The following is a 19,522-nucleotide window of genomic DNA, read 5'->3' as shown; positions in this document are numbered from 1 at the left end:
ACTGCTCTGTTTTGAGTTTCTGGGCCTTTTTTTAGACTCTGATCAGACACGAGCTTGGCCTCGTGGTGTTTTTAACCTTTTAAAATCCTGCTTTAATGTCTCTAAACGTAACCAGACACACTAATAGAAGAAAAAACACTGTTTAAAGTGTTTATGTTCTGACTTCCTCTGAATCTAATGGAGCTTTTTGTTTTTCCTTGTGAGCGGGAGGTGTTGGTTTCATGAGAAGCAGTTTGAGTGACTTCACTTCCCAATTTAGAGAGCGAGAGAGAGAGAGAGAGAGCGAGAGAGAGAGAGAGAGAGAGAGAGAGAGAGAGAGAGAGAGAGAAACTTGCCATCCGGTTATGGTCTGCGAGCAAAAATTGTAACTGCAATGGTTTGCGCCATAGAGCCAATGCACCCCTGCATGAATTGAAGTGAGCTTAGAGCCTTAATTTATCTGGAACATTCACAAAACGACTAAATGACCAAGACCGCGAGGCTGCTGCGATGGACTGTACGATAAAGGTGAGTGTTGGCTTGGTTCGTAGCTGGAGGTGACAGGCGGGCGGCCACCCACACCAGAGTCTGCTGAGTGAGAGAGTCGAGGCGGTGATGCGAGCTCCCCACTCTTTCCTTCTTGTACAAAATTTCCTCTTCCTTCCCGTTCGTGGTTGTATGTCGGCTCTATAATAACACAACTAACCACTACATCTTTACACTCAGATAAAAACACTAATTGGTGGCCGCGCACACGCGTAAAAAGAGGATTTCCAAACGCGCGCGTTTTTTTTTCTTCTCTTTCACGAATTTGCTGCGTTTAACTGAGCTCGTTCCGAACAATCCACGGAGCCACAGACAAGCAGCACACGCAGAGGGAAATTACTGAACATTTACCGGGATGACAAACATTTAATTAAAGTCACTGGATGACTTTGCTGGTGCGCGCAGCAGATGTCCCTGAAGGCGTCATGGACCGAGCTGGACCTGGAGGATTCGTTTCCATCACAGATTTCTGGTATTTCACATTTCACACTTTTACACCTGTTCGTCTCCTGAAGACCCGTGACAGCTTCCACGCGTTACTCTGAGAGAAAGCGGCGCGGAGGCCTTCGTGCCTCGGCTCCGTGCTCCACAACATTTTAGTGGAATTAATTAAAATTAACCGAAAGTTGCGCAATAATTGAACGTTTGTGATCCGATCAACACGAACGCCCGCGCCCAGATCCTTTATTATCCCACAACGAACTCGCCTCCGTGCAGCAGCAGCAGCCACTTATTTCTATTTCTGCAATAAAAGATAAATTTCTTTCTGAACACGCGAATCTCTCCAGAGCTGCACGCACCGTTCACGCGCTCATCCTCCACTCGCTCCAAACTAATCGTTCAAACGAACCAATTCACATTTCAAACAAATTCTTTTTGTTTTTCTAAAGAAACATTTAAAAAAAGGATTTTGCGGATTGAGGAACTAATAATTCCCTCGTTTCTTGTTTTCTTCCACTTATTCGTGTGCTGACGTGTTTCTGGAGTTGCATTATTATTTTCGTTACATTAGAACTGAGGCTAATTAAAGAAGCAGTGCAGAAGAAAAAATAAAAGCTTTAAACATTTCGCTTTATCGTGTTGGTTTCCTGCAGTCTATGCTGCGCTGGTGGATGGATTCTTTAGTTACTGAAGAGTTTTTTATGCAGAGGATTCTTCTCTTGAACTGCGCCTGTAGATTGTGTTTTGCGGTTATTTTAAGAATAATTTATAGCTGCAAACGGGAGCACTTGTCAGGTGTCGTTATCTGAACTCAGCAGGCTTCCTGTCTCAAACCTCAGACTTTCCGCACACACTTCCGCTGCCTGGACCAGAAAAAAAAAAAAATGTCAAAAAGGCAACAAAGCGTCGCCAGAATGAAGCGGAGTGGACAAAGTGAGAGGTGGCATTGTTCTGAGTAGTCGTGTTCTGTCCGGGGACGCGGAGGAGGCCTAGCCTGGCTCTGTGTGTGTGTGTGTGTGTGTGTGTGTGTGTGTGTGTGTGTGTGTGTGTGTGTGTGTGTGTGTGTGTGTGTGTGTGTGCGGCCTGCAGAGGCCTGCAGAGGCCTGCGTGCTGTCAGCCTCCGAGCTGTGAAAACCGCACCGTTGTTTGTGCAGCAGAAGCGCAGCTGCTCAGGCCTTTGCAAAATCAGCTTGACTGAACTTTTACTTCTCCTTTTGTGCCACTTGCCTCAGACATGACGAGCACAGGGCTGCGCCTCTGCACAGCTCTATCTGTGGCTTGTTATTGTTGGCTACACCTCATTAAAATAGCCTGAAACTCGACCATTAAATTCAGATCAAATAAAAATGTTCAGAGCTCTAAAAAGTAAAAAATGTCAAATCTGTGGTTCCAGATCAGATGACTGATCCGGCTGCAGAACATTTTACTGATATCTCTGCTTCTTTATCCTTCAACAAAATGACGAGGTTATGAAACTCAGGCTGATCTGTGATAGAAGTCAGGCTTAATGAAGTTGTAAACCACCTCCTTGTCCTCCTGCTGCACAAAAAAAAATAAGATTAATTAAATAATGATTTTTAACTAAACTTCAACTAAAGATCAAGAGCAGAATAAATATTTAGGCTGGGCTAAACTTCCAGCAGCTCGTTTTAAAAGCCTCCTGACTCTGAATCTGAAACTGCTCTAATAACTGAAGCAAACGTGCAAAGAACACCCAGAAATCTGAGAGCAGCTTCCTGCTTCTCTTTCTAAGGAACCAAAGTAAACTTTTGAAGCCCTGTAGTAGCTTCTCCAGTGGCGTCAACTCAACTTTTAGAAACGATCACTGGAGTAAACGTGGAGCAGAATCCGTCCACAGAGTCGTGAGCTGAGCAGCAGCTGAGACGTTACAGGATGTGGCTCACGCAGAACAAACAGTTAATTTTACTATCAAGTCAAATCTAACATGTTTTCTGTTTGTTTTCTGAGAACCTTTGAGCTCTAAAGCAGCTCCTCGGTGCCGGATTCCTTCCTGACGTGTTTTTAAAGTGAGGCGCGTGTGTCGTAAATGTGTGATCACACTCCGAGCTGTTGGTTTTGGGCAATGCTCTGTGATGCAACCTGCAGAGCTGCTGACACAGAGCCGCCATGTTGGCTACTGGAGAGGAGGGAGCCCGGAGTGAAGCAGCGCAGTGAGCAGCTATAGGGCGCAGAGGCACGAGGCGGCCTCGGCCTCGAGAAGGTCACGTTGGTAAGAGTTGTTTTGTGTCACTGAGCAACGAGCTGAAACACTGAGCAGGAAGTCAGTTGTGGCATCAGCGGTCAGGCCACATTTTGGTATATTTGTATCAGTGTGCAGAGGAGATGGAGAGAAAGAGAGAGAGAGAAGAGATAAAGAAAGAGCGGGAGCGTTAGACTCTGCTGGATCTAAACGAGCATCTGCAGGTTGTGACAGTGTCAGCGTTGAGCTCCCAGAAGGAGAGAGACGCCTGAGCCTGAGCGCTGAACATTACTATGATTCTCGTGAGTATTCGCTAGCGTTCCATCCCACTTTCAGTCCACTCTTTCACTTCTGCTCAGAGTAAAAAGGGCCTCTGCATGAGGACGGACGGGCACGGAGCCTGTGACATGTCAGCAAATCACCTGGAGACAGGACGTGTCCATTCACTCTGAGACTCGTCTCTGCTCTAAATACGAGGCTAATTACTCCAAGAGAAGCCAGAGACGTGCACACAGCACGCCTGAATATCTGTCCAAACTGTCAGCAGTCAGGTTGCATCATGGGTAATGAAGGCAGATAATAATGGAAAAATAATGCATTGAATGTAAAAGATCATCTGTTTAAGTCTTTAGGACCTTTTAGAGTGAAGGTGTATGAATGTTTAATGCTGCAATTCATGTGAAATTTAACTTTATAAAACCAAAATCAAACCAGAATCAACCTCATCAGCCAAGTGTGTGTGCACATGCAAGGAATTTGCACTTAAATAAGTGTAAAAATTAGACTTTAGGAAATAAAACCTGTAAAATAAAGGACGGGAGCAGAGTCAAAGAGGGAAGACAAACTTTATTTATACCACATTTGCAAGAACATGTAAGAGAGAAGAAGTAGGCAAAGGTGGAGGGTGGGTGGTGATGTCAGACCTGTTAGTGTCTATGAAGAGTCCGGATGAAACGTAGTAAATACCAAATAAACGATGTAATACATTAAAGACGACGTGTAGGTTTAATACAGTTATTGATCATGTGAAGGCTCTCAGCTTTAACAGAACCGGTTTATTTATGTTAAAAGGTTTAAAGCACAGGTGTCAAACATAAGGCCCGGGGGCCAAAGCCGGTCCGCCCGAGGGTCCAGTCTGGCCCGTGGATCAATTTGCAAAAATGACACTGAAGATATCAGCTGAAAAATTTTCAGTAAAACAAGAAATTGTACCTTGCAGTTCTTACACGTAGTTGTACTGTTTTGCAGTAAATGAAAGAGAAACATTTGGAGTTGTCGTTATTTATCAGGTAAGAAGCTGTTGTGTTACTGCTCCGGCCCCATTCACGTCAAACTGGGTCGTATGTGGCCCCTGATCTAAAATGAGGAAGAACTCTGAGACATGCACCTGAACCTCTGGTGGCTGAACTGTTAGCAGTCAGGTTGCTTTGCATCATGGGTAATGTAGGCAGCAGCAGGAAACTAAAAAAAAAAAAAAAAAAAAAGAAAAGAAAAAGAAACAGAATAATTTGCCTCTTCCAACCGTTTAGGACGTATAAGTAAAAGACTGAAGACATTTTATTATTCAGCTTAAATCTTGTGCGTCCTTCAGGGAGGATGTGTCCTGATAGAAATCAGACTTTTTATTTAAGAGTAAAATGTTTGAGCTGAGCGTGATTAGAGTCCAACAGGGCGTATCCGCCACGACGCCGCAGCAGCAGCAGCAGCAGCAGCAGCAGCAGGAATCCACCCTCTGCTGACTTATGTATCAGTTTGTTTGCAGCGTGGAGGAAATGCCAGAGTGTGTGCCACGCATCGAGACGACAACGCTCGGGCCGCAACGGAGCTAAAAACAAAACAAAACAAAACAAAAAAAAATAACACGCAACAGACAAAGAAGAAGAAGAAGAAGAAGAAGAAAAACAATGATGGCGGCGCTTCAATCAAGGCTGCACTCGTCTCTCTGCGCTTTGAACCCGGCCCCCCCTCCACCACCCATCCTCCCTGACCACAGGCCTTTAGGGTTGTTTTCCAGCTTTAAAATGACCTACATTTTTAACACCCCCCTCCCCCCTCCCCCCACACACACTCAACTCCACCATTTCCTCTCCCTTGGCCTGTGCCAAAAGGTTCCTGTGCACATGGCGGCCAGGTTTCCTGTAGGCCACTGAAAAAGCACAGCGCTGACGTACGAGGCCCGAAGACAATGCTCGGCTCCTCTAAACAAACACACACTTACACAAACTTCACACACACACACACACACACACGCACAGTTCATGTGACTGAACAACAGGTCCGGCGTTGGCCCCGTCGGGTGCGTGGGACGACCAGTGCCATCATCTGGGTTCTGAGGCCTCGCTGGAGGCCCTGAGCACAGGAAGAGGACTTCAATCTCAATTAGACTCCACCTTGAGCTCACCCCCCCCACCCCCCCGCCACCTCCACACACACAAACACACACAAACACACACACACATGCACAACCCTAATCCTAACGACAAAATAAAAGTGTGGTTAAGGTTGCTGCTGATGTTGTTCCAGATTAGCTGCTTCACACTATCAACAGTTTGGTGGTTTCATAACCTCCCCTCTGCTCAGTAACATTCATCTTTAAATCGACCACTTTAGCTCAGAGGAGCCTCGACGTCTGGAGGCAGCGCCGCGCTCGTCTTCACTCGCTTTGCTGCACAGTCACAGGTTATTGGCTGAAAGAGGAAAGGAGGAAAAAGACTGATTAGAGCGAAATGACCATTAACCCTCCGGTTAACACAGACAGTGACGTTCAGACGATTTAGTCACTGGATGATTTTACTTCCTGGTTAATGTTTGGATTAGAAATCTGAATTTTAAAGTTGACAATAACCGATAACCATCCAGAGAATAAAAACAGATCCAATTCGTCACCGTTCTGTAGCAACTGAAACTACAGATGAGACCAGTTTTTAGTTTAAAAACGTTTTGATTATTGATTTTCTTGATTTTGTGATGCGACGGCCTTTAAATGTTTCCCAGTAGAACCTGCAGACTGATTCAAAACCAAGATCCAGAAGAAAAGAGACTCGTTGTTTCACTAAATCATTTTACTTTGTTGCTGTTTAGATTTAAAAATGGAAATCTGCATTTTAAAGTTGATCGTAATTATAAAAATATTCACATTAACCACCCAGAGAAGAGAAACAGATTCATTTCACAAGTGTTTGCTTCATTTTTAGGTGATTAAACTATAGATTAGTGCCCAGTTTTAACTCTTCACAGTATTAGTTCTTGTTTTTTTGTTTTTTGTGAGGAACGATACGAGAGTCTGACGAGTTTAGAGCTGTGGCTCCAGAAGAAAGTTTTCTTTTTTTTTTGTATTTATTTCTGTGTATTTCTTTCTTCTTTTTAAACAAAACTAAAGCTAAAAAAAAGCTGCAGAAGACGCTCAGCTCTGAAACTAAAGTTTCTTTTTGGTTTGTTTGGGTTTAAAAACCGAAATCTGCATTTTAAACATTAACATTCACCATCCAGAAAATAAAAAGAGATTCAGTTCAGAACTGTTTGCAACCTTTTCTGTAACAACTGAACCTTTTTAGATGAGGAACCAGAATAAAGTGTAGTAGATTTTATATATTTTCTATAAAGACAGATTCATTTCTGTTTAGATTTTTCCAAAGACTCGAGGAGAAAATCAAACTGCAGAAGAAAGGAAACTCATTTTGTAGTAAAAAACTAAAGTTGAGGGGGTTTTGGTTTTGGTTTGTTTGGGTTTAAAAATAGAAGTCTGGACTTAACCACCAAGAGAAGCTTTTTAGATGATTAAACTACAGGTTGGTGGCCACTTTTAACTCGTTGCCGTGAGAATAAAACTTATTAGATATGTTTTTTATATTTATTTCTTTGTAGAAGGTTAAGGTTATTTATTTCTGTGTAATTTTTAGAAACGAACCCGAGGAGCTTGATTTAAAAAAAATAAAATAAAATAAAATAAGCTGCAGAAGAAAAGTGACAAAAAAAACACTGTTGGAGGACTTTTTCTGTTTGGTTTGTTTGGATTTAAAAATAGAAATCTGGACTTTACCACCCGGAGAATGACAAAAAGATTCATTTCCTCACTGTCTGCATCATTTTCTGTCACAGCTGAACCCTTTGAAACGTGGATTAGACCAGTTTTTAACCATTTCCAGTGAGAATGAAGCTTAGAAAGAGTCTTCTGATGAGGGTGGAGGTGTGGGAGGTGTGGAGGGTGTAGAGGTGTGGAGGGTGTAGAGGTGTGGAGGGTGTAGAGGTGTGGAGGGTGTGGTGACTGTGTCTGGGTCCTGACCCGTGTCTGCTGGTCTCTGTTGGACAGGAAGCGCTGTCCGTGGTGAGTGAGGAGCAGCCCATGTTCGAGCCGCCCTACACCCCCGCCGCCCCGGCCATGCACATGAAGGCTGAGATGACGTCACCGCCCGGCGCCTTCAGCAGCCAGACCTCCAAACAGAGCCCCGAGCCCACCGAGCCGGAGTGGGCGGGGCCGGCGGCGCAGAACCCCGGGAAGAGAGGGGAGCACGTCAACGGGACCAGGTGAGTCAGGGTCCCAGCTCAGACGGGTCTTACCCGAAAACTAAAAATAGGAGTTTATTGTTCCTGTTTATTGTTCGATGCAGGAAACGAGGACGAGGAGACGTTCTCATCTCCAAAGAGAAACCTTTTAGATTATTCGTCTTCTCTCTCTATTTAACACATTTTTGCCCCTTCTCTTTCTCTCTAGTGACATGTTTTTAAGTAATTGGGTTCTGGTAACCCACTGGCTGTTAGTCACATGGTGCGTGATGTAATGGGAAGGCCCCGCCCACTAAGAGCTGCAGGTGTCCTACTTCCTGTTGCTATGACCTGATGAAGGCTGCAGCTCGTAGGCCGCGTGCTTTTAACCAGTTTTCATACTTTTTCAACCAGAGATCCTTTGCAATCTTGTCTTTTTTGATACCTCAACATATATGTCAATGTTTCACACCTTTTACATTAAAGATTAAACCTTTTAACTCCTCCCGGAAATTAAAGGGGAGGACACATTTAAATCTACTTCTTTCTTTCTTCCGGAGACGACGGCTCTGAACCCTCAGGACGTCTTTTTTTTCTTTTTTTTTTAACACTTATCACAGCTCGTTTTAAATTTAAAGTTTGCCCTTTATACATATTTCAGTGGAACAGTTCTGACTAAATTTATCTCCGTGAAGATTGAGCAGCGCTGACACCCGACTGAAGCTGTGAAATCAGCTGGAAGAGAAATCAGCCACAACATTACGACCACTGACAGGAGAACAAATAACATCGACTTTGATCTTGTAACAAATCAGAGTTCTGCTGGGAAACTTCTGGACCTGGCATTCATTAATTCATTCATTCATTCATTCATTCATTCAGTCAGTCAGTCATTCATTCCCCCTCAATCGATTGACATGTTATGTGAATGAGCTGTAAATCTCTCTGTAAGTCTCGTCTTTACGCGACATCCCATTATTCTCTTAAATGAAGCTGGACTTCAAATGAGGTCACACGACCTCCTGCATCATCTCTGGTGACGCCGGCGACGGAGAGATGGGAAAAAAATGTTTCCGTTGCACTTTTGTGATAAACTTTTATATCGACGCGTCTGAAAAAGCTCCTCATGAGAGCGTAAAGACGTTTTAGCTTTAGAAATCTGACAGGTTCTTAGAAATGAAAGTGTTTCCGTTCCCAGTTTTTCATTGAGATGTTTGGATTTTGTGCGTTTCTAGAGGGAATGAAAACACAGCAACACACACACACACACACACACACACACACAAACAACTCAAAAGAACATGAAGAACAGTTCAAGGTGTTGACGTGGCCTTAAAAACATCACATTCACCATCCAGAAAAATAAAACAAGATTCATTTCGTTACCGTTAGCATCATTTTCTGTAATAACTGAACCTTTAAAGACGATAAAACTACTGATTTTCTTGATTTTTATGAGTGATAGTTTTTGTTTTTGAGTCACCTACATAATATTAGGAAGGTGGTCATAATGTTGTGGCTGATACCTCACAGTGGGGAGTCTCTGCGTCCTCTGACTGTCCCTGTGTCCCCCCCCCCCAGTAGGGAGTCTCCGGTGGACTGCAGCGTGTCCAAACGCTCCAGACACATGAGCAGTGACGGGGCTCAGATGTCGTACCAGACCTCGTACCCGGAGCCCCGGGTCAGCCCCCAGACCACCACCCAGACCACCACCCCACCCAGCGCCCCCACCGAGGAGAAGAGGGTCATCGTCCCGGCAGGTGAGTCCAGGAGGAGGAGGAGGAGGAGGAGGAGCTTCAAGATCAGCCAATCAGACGACAGAGACTCAGAGAGAGATGAAGGAAGAGAAGGAGAGAAAGAAAGAGATAAATATAGATAAATAAGGCAGGAGACAGAGAGAGATAAAGAAAGAGATAGAAATTGATGGAGAGAAAGAAAGAGATAAAGAGAGATAGAGAGATGGATGGATAGAAGGAGAGACTTAAAAGGTAAAAATAAAAACTATAGTGAGGCAGAAACGTATAAAATAGAAACTAAAGCGTTTCCTTCTTCCTGATTTATTGTTATTCTAATGTGTGTTTGTTGCACTTAAATGTTTCAGATCATCGAACAAATTTAAACACAAGACAAAGACACCACGAGTAAAAACACAAGTAATTAACACTAATTCACACGAGGCCACGATGCTCAGGTTTAATAATAAAAAGCTTCGTTTAAAAACTGCATTTTGTGTTGACTTGTGTTACTTTTGCCTAAATATTTAATTAAGTTTGATGATCAGAAACATTTAAATGTGACAAACATGCAAAAAAAAAACACAGAGAATAAGAGGAGCAGCGAGTAGTTTTCTACTTTAATAGTTTCACTGCTCCATCACCTCATCACCCCCAAAATCTGCCGAGGTTCATCAATGAGTCACCGGCGCCGGGAACAATCAGGAGGCCGGGGTGTGGTCGCCTCCATTCACCAGAGTCTGTTACTGGAAACCAGCTTCCTGAATCCCACCGGCTCCGTCAGGGCTCAGCAGAAACTCTTACACCGAATAAAAAGACTCACAAACGGCCTTAAAAAGAAAAAGAAAAGGAAAAACAAGAAACAGCAGCTAGACCAGGGGCGTCACTACAGCTTTTACGGACAGGGGAGGCTCCGCCCCCCCACACACACCCCCACACCAGGATGTGAGCGACCGTAGCACAAAAGAGCTAAAAACAAAAAAAGAACTTGTTTATTGTTATTATTTCAGTTTTGAAACACAAGTTCCAGCAGTGACTATTAATAACTGATGGACGTAGAGGCTGTCGCCCACAGATTATATGTGACTATGGTTGCGGTTTCAAGCCCTGAAGGATGTGATTATTATAATAATTATTAGAATTAAATTAATATTAATGAGTAGAATGGATTGGATCAGGACGCAGTGAAAGGGGTTCGTTCTGTCTGACACCGTGAGGGGAAGGGAAATGGATTTACCATCATATTACTGTTTATTAAACTCATGTTCTGGTCATTTTATATTAAATTTGTCGGCACTTTATGCAAAATAAATAAATAAATAAGAAGGGGTGGGATAAAATAAGTTTATACTTCCTGGCTTATTTAGTTTATGTTCACTTTTATTCTTTCATTTACTCTTATTTATGCTTCTTGTGTCCATTCCTGTGTGATTATTTAGTTTTTTTCAAAATAAAGTAAATAAATAAATGAAAAAACACCACATTATTTGTGGGGCATTCAGCTAGACATTTAAAAGCTTCGAAAAACTAATTCAAACAGTAAGAAACTGAACATGATTCATATTATGACGATATGATGATTGATGATTCATTATTCTAAAATGTATTTGCCTGTAAGGATCCTAAAGGGACGGCAGCTGGGAATGTTTCATGCCAAACATCCAGGAAATCCTGATTGTCGCCTCCTTTTCCACGAACATGTGACGCTGATTTACAGGAAGGTTTCCTTCAAAAAAGGAAAAAATATATCTAATAATTAATTAATACATAATAAAATGCTCAAATTAATTTGTAATCGAGTTACTTAACACCAGACTGACGTGATTTATCACGTGTCAAAGGAAAAAATGTTCATTTGATTTAAAAAATAATAAAAATAAATAAAAATAAAATACAGCCCATATGTACAGAAATTAGAAACTAAAATTAAAATCATATTAAAGTCACTGTATTAACATTGGACTTTACTCTTAAGTTTTACCTTGTCATGTTTTTTAATCAACCACCCCTCTTTATTTTTTACGTTTTTTAATTGATAATCGATGCAATAAAAGGTGAGGATATATTTCCTGTAATAAAACGGACCTGATTGCGATTATCGTGCAAAAAACTCTTAAAACTAAAACTGCAAACATTTGATATCTGAAATCTCCTTATCGTGCAGTGCAGCTTAGCAGTGCGCTAATTATTAGTTTATTTCCTGAGGCACCAAATGTTCAAGGAGAAGAAGAAGATTACAGGTTAAAACTTAAAAATTAAGACTTTTATGCATTTATTTTTCTGCAAATCGCTGCACCTGCAAGCAGCTATTTTCAGCTGCTTTACATCTGGTATCGTAATCACAGGAACTCTTCAGTGCTTGCAGGCAGAACATAATATGTCCCAACTTAAAGCTCACGTGCACGTTTCCATGCAACAAAGATCACATTGAGTTCCAGGCCCAGCAGGTCTGTGAGGCCTGACGTTATATTTTTCAATAAAAGCTAAGCCTCTGAGAACAACATGTCTCCTGCTTGTGCACAGAGACATGTCAAATAATCTGTAAGAAGCCAAAGTATTCAGGTGATAAGTGACGATAATTCATCTATAAGTAACATCTACAACTTCCTGTTTATGTGGCAGTTTTAAGCAAAGCAGCAGCACGAGCATCAGAGTTTTGTGCAAACTGAAAAAAAGATACTGAGATAAGATTCCGCCGCTTGTTGAACATGCGTCTGTCCTGTCCTCAGATCCGGAGGTGTGGACCCAGGACCACGTGAGGCAGTGGCTGGACTGGGCCATCAAGGAGTACGTCCTGGAGGAGGTGGACGTCCTGCTCTTCCAGGCGCTCGATGGAAAGGCCCTGTGCAAGATGAGCAAGGACGACATGATGCGGCTCACGTCGGCCTACAACGCAGACATCCTGCTCTCGCACCTCAATTACCTCCGGCAGAGTAAGGCCCCCGAGTACCACCCCCTGGCCATTGTTTCGTCTCGAGAGCTTTTCATTGTTCTGCGGAGTTTTTCACCTGAGGCTCTCGACTAACCAACGGAAAACTGAGCCAACATCTGCAGCTTCACCCTGAAAGGGCGTATTCAGAGGAGTCGTATCGTAATCTTTGCTAACGCGTCAGAAACACCTCTTTGTTTTAACGGCATGATGTCATCAGAGGCTCTAGTTTGTTGTGCTGTGAAGCACATTTGTGGTCTCCAGTAAGTGTTGTGACCACTGTTCCTCTTTGTGAACGCGGATTTCCTGTTTTGGCATAAAACATGTATGTCATGATGATTCTGGATCCTTGCTGCGTTGCATCATTTTCAAAGAGTTTCTGAGTGAAGCAGCAGCAGCAGCAGCAGCAGCAGCATTCTGGCTTCTGGAAATCACTGCAGTCATCTCATTGTAGATTGGTTTTATAAAAGTAGTCACAATAGCTGCATTTCCATTACAGTTTTTCTCAAAATAAAAGCGATATTTCTGAAATTTCGATAAAGTTGAATTGCTGTAACTCTCTCGTCTGGTGGTATCACATTAATCTCTTCTTTGAGGAAGATGGACTTTAAATGAACCGGTGACGGGGGAATTGCAATTCCATTGCACTTTTGTGATACACTTTTCTCTCGATATGTCCAAAACAAATGGAAAAATGTTTTAGCTTTAGATATTTGAGAGGTTTTTAGAAATGCAGTTTTATTGTGATATTCAGGTTTGGCACATTTCTAGGGGGGATGGAAACACAGCATGTGATTCTGCACTAATTCTTTAAAGAATACAAACACGATTTCTTCTTTTGTTTTTGCTTCAGGCAGCCCGACGTTCTCGTACCCCACGACTCCCACCAACAACACGCCGCCGCCCCCACCACCACAGCAGCAGCCCAGGCTACAGGTGAAAGCAGGTGAGATCATCAGCTCGTCACCTGTAGGTCCAAAATAAAAGCCTATAACAGCAACCAGAACCTTTTAAACCAGGCCAGACTCCTGGGGCGTTTATCATACTGTTCCTATTCAAAGCCCCATCTGACTAAGTACCACCCTATAATAATCAAGGGTGCTCTGGCAACTTGTGTGGACATGGGAGGACCACATATCCCAGAATGCTTTTGCTTCAGATCCAAACTTGTCAGTACTTCCTGTCTTCATTGTCTTTTGGTGTCTATCAATCTGCAGTTCTGTTCAAATTACAAGCGCCACCTGACAAAGTCGCATCTTATTTTAAGACGCATCAGGAGGTGACGTGTGTGGACTTTGGACAGACACGTATCCCAGAATGCATTTAAGTTGTAGCAAATTGCCTCCTCCCGTCAGAATCTGTACTTTAGAAGACTAGCTTTTAAAGTCCATTCTCAAGCACAGCTGATGTACTTGGTGTTGATAACACCCGTAAACATCATCACACAATGCTGCTTAAAAGTCTTTGCAACCTGAATTTTCTACTTTGCTTCTTAAAAATGATCCAAAACCTCAGAGGATTTTCTCACACTCCTTAAAGTAGACAAAGAGACTGACCCTAAACCGATTAAATTTCTTGATTAAACCCTGTTTAATCTGTTTATCTGTGAGTTGTAAAACGTGAATCCTTCCCGGTTTACGGTAAACTGCTGATCAGTGTCTACAGCAGCTTGGAGGAATTTGATCCAATTGCTTCAGTTGTGAGATGTTGGTGGTTTCCTCTCATCAGCTGATGCACCAACATTTCTACTGGATGAAGGTCAGGACTTTGACTTGTTCCTAAACATTCATCTGGTTCTTCTGGAGAACCACTGGTGTTCTTGGGCTCCTTGTCTTCCTCCATGACCCAGTTTCTCTTCACATTCAGCTCATGGACTCATGTCCTGACATTTTCTTTCAGAGTTCACTGGTAGAATTCACAGTTCATTGGTCCATCAATGATGAGCAGATGCAGCAGAACAGGCCCAAACCAGGACATTAGCGCCCCCATGTTTCATGGAGGGATGAGGTTCTGATGCTGGAATGCAGTGTTGGTTCATCTCCAAACATGACGATGCCCAAACATTTAAACCAAACTGTTCTACTCTGGTCTCATCCGTCCACTAAACATTGTCCCACATGTTCTTTGTGGACAGAGAGCAGTGTCTTTGGTTGTTGAGTGGATTCATCAACATGAACATCAGCCAATGTGAGAGAGGCCTTTAGCTGCTTAGAAGTTCCCCTGGGTTCCTCTGGTTCCTCTCCCACTATGATGGAGTGATGTTTGTTGGTGGACCACTCCTGTGGAGGGGAACAGTCGTCTTCAATCTGTCTGACTCTCTGTGGATTATTTGTGGCTTCCAGACTCTTTAGAGATGGTTGTGGAACCTTTTCCAGCCTGATGAGCAACAACAACTCTTTTTCTGAGCTCCTCACAAAGCTCCTTTGATCTGTTGTCATCACACACTTCAACACAAACATGAGACAAATCCCTGATTTATAAAAACTAAACTAGAACTAAACCGAGTCTCATCACATTGATGGAAACACTTCTGGAAACATAGACTCTGACTGGACCTGGAAAATAACTTGGGATCCTAGAGATTCACCTCTCTGATGTGTAATATTGACTCATTTTCCTGGAAAAGTACAAGTATAATATTTCAGTTTCATGTGTTTGATTGGGTTCTCTTTGTCTACTTTCAGTACTTGTGTGAAAATCTGCAGAACTTTTGAGTATTTTATATAGAAATGTAGAAAATACTAAGAGGTACAAATACTTTTAAACACCACTGTGTAGTCACAGGAGTTTTATTTTCTGAAGTGTTATTTTACCACTAGCGGCTCCAAGTACTGATAACATTTCACTTCTTTTACGTGACGTATTGTATGACATACTGTAGTGAGGTAAACAAGTAACTTTCCAGGATGATTTTATATTCTTCACTCAGCACAATTCAAAATGCACAAAAGAAATATTTTCCTCAAAGAGTCACTTTTCTGTCAGAGCATTTAATTGACACGTCTTCCTGTTGGTTGCATAGCCTGGGTGTTTCTGGGCGTGAATCACAGAGTTCAGGGTCACAAAAGAACTACTTGAATGATTTAGGGATTTAAATATGCCGTGTGGAGTTTCAGAGCCATAACACGCAGTTTCAGAAGTCTAAAAAGGTTCCTTTGGCACAACATTAGGCTCCGTTGACAAAACTCTGATGAGTCCAAAACTTAACAGCCAGTTTCAGACAGGAAACAGCTGCACCGACATAGGAAATGGGGGGGTATGGGTCCCACTCCTGGGACACAACTAACAGTGTCACAGCTGAAGGGGTGGCCTGAACAAAAGAACGCTCACCCAAGAAGCCGATGGGTCATCTTCAGACCTCCAACGTCTTATCGTCTTTGTCTGAGTTCGGTGACTTCCTTCCTGCTGTGACCTGTCTCACTGTCCACTTCAAAGACGTCTCACGCTTTTCCGCCATCTGCTCTTGTCCTTGTTTTCTGTGCAGAGAGCGGTTTTGATGAGATCAGCCGCAGGAACAGCTGGCCGACAAACACCATGACTGCAGTGCCCAAAGGTACGATGACTGAAACCGACCATGATGCACAGCAACCATGAACAACCACCGGTTTTGCATAGAAATGTACACAAGTTCACACACGCTCTACTGTGTATCTCTGGATTTATAGGTTCGTCCATGGAGCACCAACACAGCACAAGAGTTACAGAGCCTGCACCAAGACTTGTTCAAGGTACGAAAACAGTCCACGATTGCACCAAGCAGAAGAGATCTAGTTTCAGTCAGTGCATCAGTTTCCAAAAGACTCGCAACAAAACCAAACCATGAGTTTACAAAATGCTAGAAATGGTCCGAGTACGACCATCAACCATTTTTATCTGGAAAATAAATGATAAAGTCAAGCAATGGTCCTCCATGTTAGGAACATCCCAACAGAAACAAACATGTTTATAGCCTGGTACAAAATCAATTTTGGTCTCCAGAACTAATATCTCAGGAGAATCTTTATATAACTCAGAATGAATTATCAAGGCTTGTGGCCATTCTTGAATTAGCTGTGAGTTAGCTGGAGTCAGTCGGAGATTGAGCTTCAAAGCCTCTCTTGCAAAAAATTCCCGGTAATATCACAGACGATTTATTCATCTTTACCTACAGTCGATGCAGATGGCGAGCATCCGTGACAGTCATGTTTGTAGAAGCTGTGCTATTTGAAGTTAGAAGTCAGGCCAGCTTTCACCGCCCTCCATTGGGAACCGATTCTGCTCCAGCAAAGATCTGCTGGACAACCTCAGTACGACAAAGCACCAAATCACATCTCTAGCTCATGATTACAGCTCCTAATTCTGTTGTCGGTGACGTGTTGTCCATCTTTATATGTAGTCAATGGATTAGCGTGCTAGCAGGCTAACGTTTACCAGTTTGTCTCTGTTCATCTTAGCGTGAACAATCCAACCTAGAAACTGTGACAAACCAGAGTTATTTCACTCAAACACAAATATCTACCATGTCGTGGAACTGAAGGAGACGTCAAAGGAGATCCAGAGTCATAAAAATGCTAAAGTATTTAGATAAATATAGTGATGCATCGGCTGTTGATCATGGACAATAAGTGATGTTTTTCTCATGCTAGCTCAATTCCTGTAAGATCAGAAACATTTTCTTTTGATCTCTTTCTTAATATCTGGGTAATGTGTATTTTCTTCTTTCCAGACCCCTATCAGACATTAGGACCCATTAGCAGTCGACTAGCTAATCCAGGTAAGAGTCTAAACCTCCACGAGATAAAAAGACCAGGACGACACAAATGAGGCCTTTACACTGTCTGCTTTGGCAAAGTAAAGCAATCTAGGGCTGGCACACGCACACACTTACTTTCCAAAATGGAGTAAACGTCAAGTAACACCTGTTGTGTCAGCAGCATTGCATCAACGCTTACGCCGAGATGAAATCTGGCTTCCCTCTCACCAAAATGACTGTTTGCCCTGCTGTTTCCTCACAGAAGGAGGCTCACCCAAGAACCGAACGGGCAAACAAAGTCCATACAAGCTCCCTGACCCCAGCGCTCACAGGCCTGTGGGTAGGTTTCTGGCCCGATGTCTGTCCCTTTCTCCAAGCCACACAGTGAAAAGGTCACATTTGGTGGGAAAGAAGTGTTAGATACGAGTCCTGTCGATGTTAGGCATGCAGCACAGTCACACAGGAAGAAGAGTTCTTGATCCTTGTGGCTTGATGTTCCTTATTTGACTGTTTTTAGTCAGGACACAACATCCAGAACTAAGCTGACCAACTTATTCTTCTTAAAATGGTTGCATTTCTGGTGCAACTTCACCTGCTACTTATGTTCATGGAGGTAGAAAAGAAACCGTAGGAAGGTCACGACTGAGATTGGACCACATGACCATTGACTTATGTGCCTATTTGCATGTAAACGATTGGTTGTTTCCATTTAAAATGAGCCGAAACAATAAAGTTGTTCCATTTACTACAAGAGCTGCTGAAGTCTTGACCTTCCTACATTAAATGTAAACATTAATATATATTATCCTGTTGTGTTGATGGTCCAGCCTCCTGAAATACACCCTTGCTCCAAACATTTCATTAATTTTTATCAACACCAACGTCTTCTGTCATCCTTAACGTCTTTGTTTGTGCCCCCCAGGCTCAGGGCAGATCCAGCTGTGGCAGTTCCTGTTGGAACTTCTGTCCGACAGCAACAACGCCAACATCATCACCTGGGAGGGCACCAACGGCGAGTTCAAGATGACTGACCCGGACGAGGTGGCCAAGCGCTGGGGCGAGCGCAAAAGCAAACCCAACATGAACTACGACAAGCTGAGTCGGGCCCTGCGCTACTACTACGACAAGAACATCATGACCAAGGTGCACGGAAAGCGCTACGCTTACAAATTTGACTTCCAGGGCATCTCACAGGCGCACCAGAATCACGCCGCCGACAGTGGCATCAAGTACAGTACCACGCCCGATATGACGTACGTCCAGCAATACCACAGCCACCAGCCCAAAATGAACTTCATGAGTGGCCACCCCGCGCCCATGCCCGTCTCACCCGGCAACTTTTTCGGGCCCCCGTCGACGTACTGGAACTCGCCCAGCAGCCCCATCTACCCCGGGTCAGCCATGACCAGACACCCAGCCACCCACTCTCACCTGAGCTCGTACTACTGAGGACGATGCATTTCACAGAATGAGAGGGAACAAGACAGGAGAGGAACCCAAGTGTGCCGGCAATCACAGGCTCACGAGCTCCGTTCACTGCAACCTGAGCTGAACCCCTTGTCTGAAACGCAGGCGATATGACGCTACGGTCCGGTTTGTGAAGGCATTACGATGTTGTCTTTGTCACTTTTCTTTCTTCCCTTCCCTAAAAACAAAACAAAAAAAAAAAAATGTAAAATAGGACCATACGTGGGGTAAATAAACTCCGCTTTTGAACTCTGTGTACACAAGTTTCCTGAATATATCGAAAACATACTGTATTAACAGTTCTTCTGTTCTTGTTCTGTTGCTCTTCTAATATAAGTGCCTGGTGTGATGGCGCCTGTTGTAAAGTGTTTGATAGCGGCGCTGCCTACGTCGCAGGTTGAAACTTAAAAAAAACAAAAAAAAAAAAACAAACAAAAAAAAAAAAAACCTGCAGTTATCACAAAGACCTGACATTTTGTAAGAGGGAAATTGTACAGAATGATTGTCATGTAGCAATAAACATATACACATCACATAAAGCTAATAAATAACGCCTGTACCTAAAAAACAATGGACTCCTGTGACTACTATCATTAACACATGCACTTTTGGGTTTAAAGTTTAGGTTTAAAGATGAATCTGTCTGTTCATTATTACATATATAAATATTGTTCATATACCACATTTTAACCGATTTATTGTCTTCTGCTTCCATTGAGAAAGAAAATAAGCTTTAATTTTATTTATTTCATGCTTCTAGATTCTTCTTATTGCATGTGGAATAAATAAAGAGCTCTGCACTCAGCTTCCTCAAGACCACAAGTAAAACGAATCCACCCGGAGTCAACATATGCCAGCTTTATTAATCCAAACCAAAGATTTCTTCAAATACTGTTCGAGGTACTGAGACCTCCTCCTCCTCCTCCTCCTCCTCCTCCTCCTCCTCCTCCTCCTCCTCCTCCTCCTCCTCCTCCTCTCCTCCTTCCTCCTCCCTCCCCCCTCCACTTCCTCCT

At 43.1% G+C, this 19,522-nt stretch overlaps 1 protein-coding gene across 5 annotated transcripts; it reads left to right on the top strand.

Moving 5' to 3' along the window:
* Positions 1–331: 331 nt before the first annotated feature.
* Positions 332–19,080, top strand: fli1rs (Fli-1 proto-oncogene, ETS transcription factor-related sequence). Of its 5 annotated transcripts, none has more exons than XM_047599273.1 (10): positions 332–507; positions 7,476–7,690; positions 9,233–9,408; positions 12,111–12,314; positions 13,164–13,256; positions 15,795–15,863; positions 15,976–16,038; positions 17,016–17,063; positions 17,305–17,382; positions 17,965–19,080. In XM_047599273.1, exons 1-10 carry the CDS (start codon positions 490–492, stop codon positions 18,489–18,491), a joined length of 1,491 nt encoding a protein of 496 aa, XP_047455229.1. In that variant the 5' UTR covers positions 332–489; the 3' UTR covers positions 18,492–19,080. The 5 variants fall into 5 exon arrangements, with proteins under 5 accessions (XP_047455229.1, XP_047455232.1, XP_047455228.1 ...); XM_047599272.1 differs by having other exon boundaries at positions 333–507; positions 9,230–9,408; XM_047599274.1 differs by lacking the exon at positions 332–507 and adding an exon at positions 572–997 and having other exon boundaries at positions 9,230–9,408.
* Positions 19,081–19,522: the final 442 nt, after the last annotated feature.

This window comes from Mugil cephalus, chromosome 11, assembly GCF_022458985.1.
Source record: "Mugil cephalus isolate CIBA_MC_2020 chromosome 11, CIBA_Mcephalus_1.1, whole genome shotgun sequence".
Taxonomy (NCBI): Eukaryota; Metazoa; Chordata; class Actinopteri; order Mugiliformes; family Mugilidae; genus Mugil; species Mugil cephalus.
The sequence above is the reverse complement of the archived record's forward strand: the minus strand, read 5'-3'. Positions and strand labels throughout refer to the sequence as shown.

Excerpts from the sequence above, each read along its gene's own strand:
- fli1rs (XM_047599272.1), top strand. Across the intron at positions 12,315-13,163 it reads CCTCAATTACCTCCGGCAGA|GCAGCCCGACGTTCTCGTAC; the intron begins GTAAGGCCCCCG and ends TTTTTGCTTCAG. Across the intron at positions 17,383-17,964 it reads CAGCGCTCACAGGCCTGTGG|GCTCAGGGCAGATCCAGCTG; the intron begins GTAGGTTTCTGG and ends TGTGCCCCCCAG.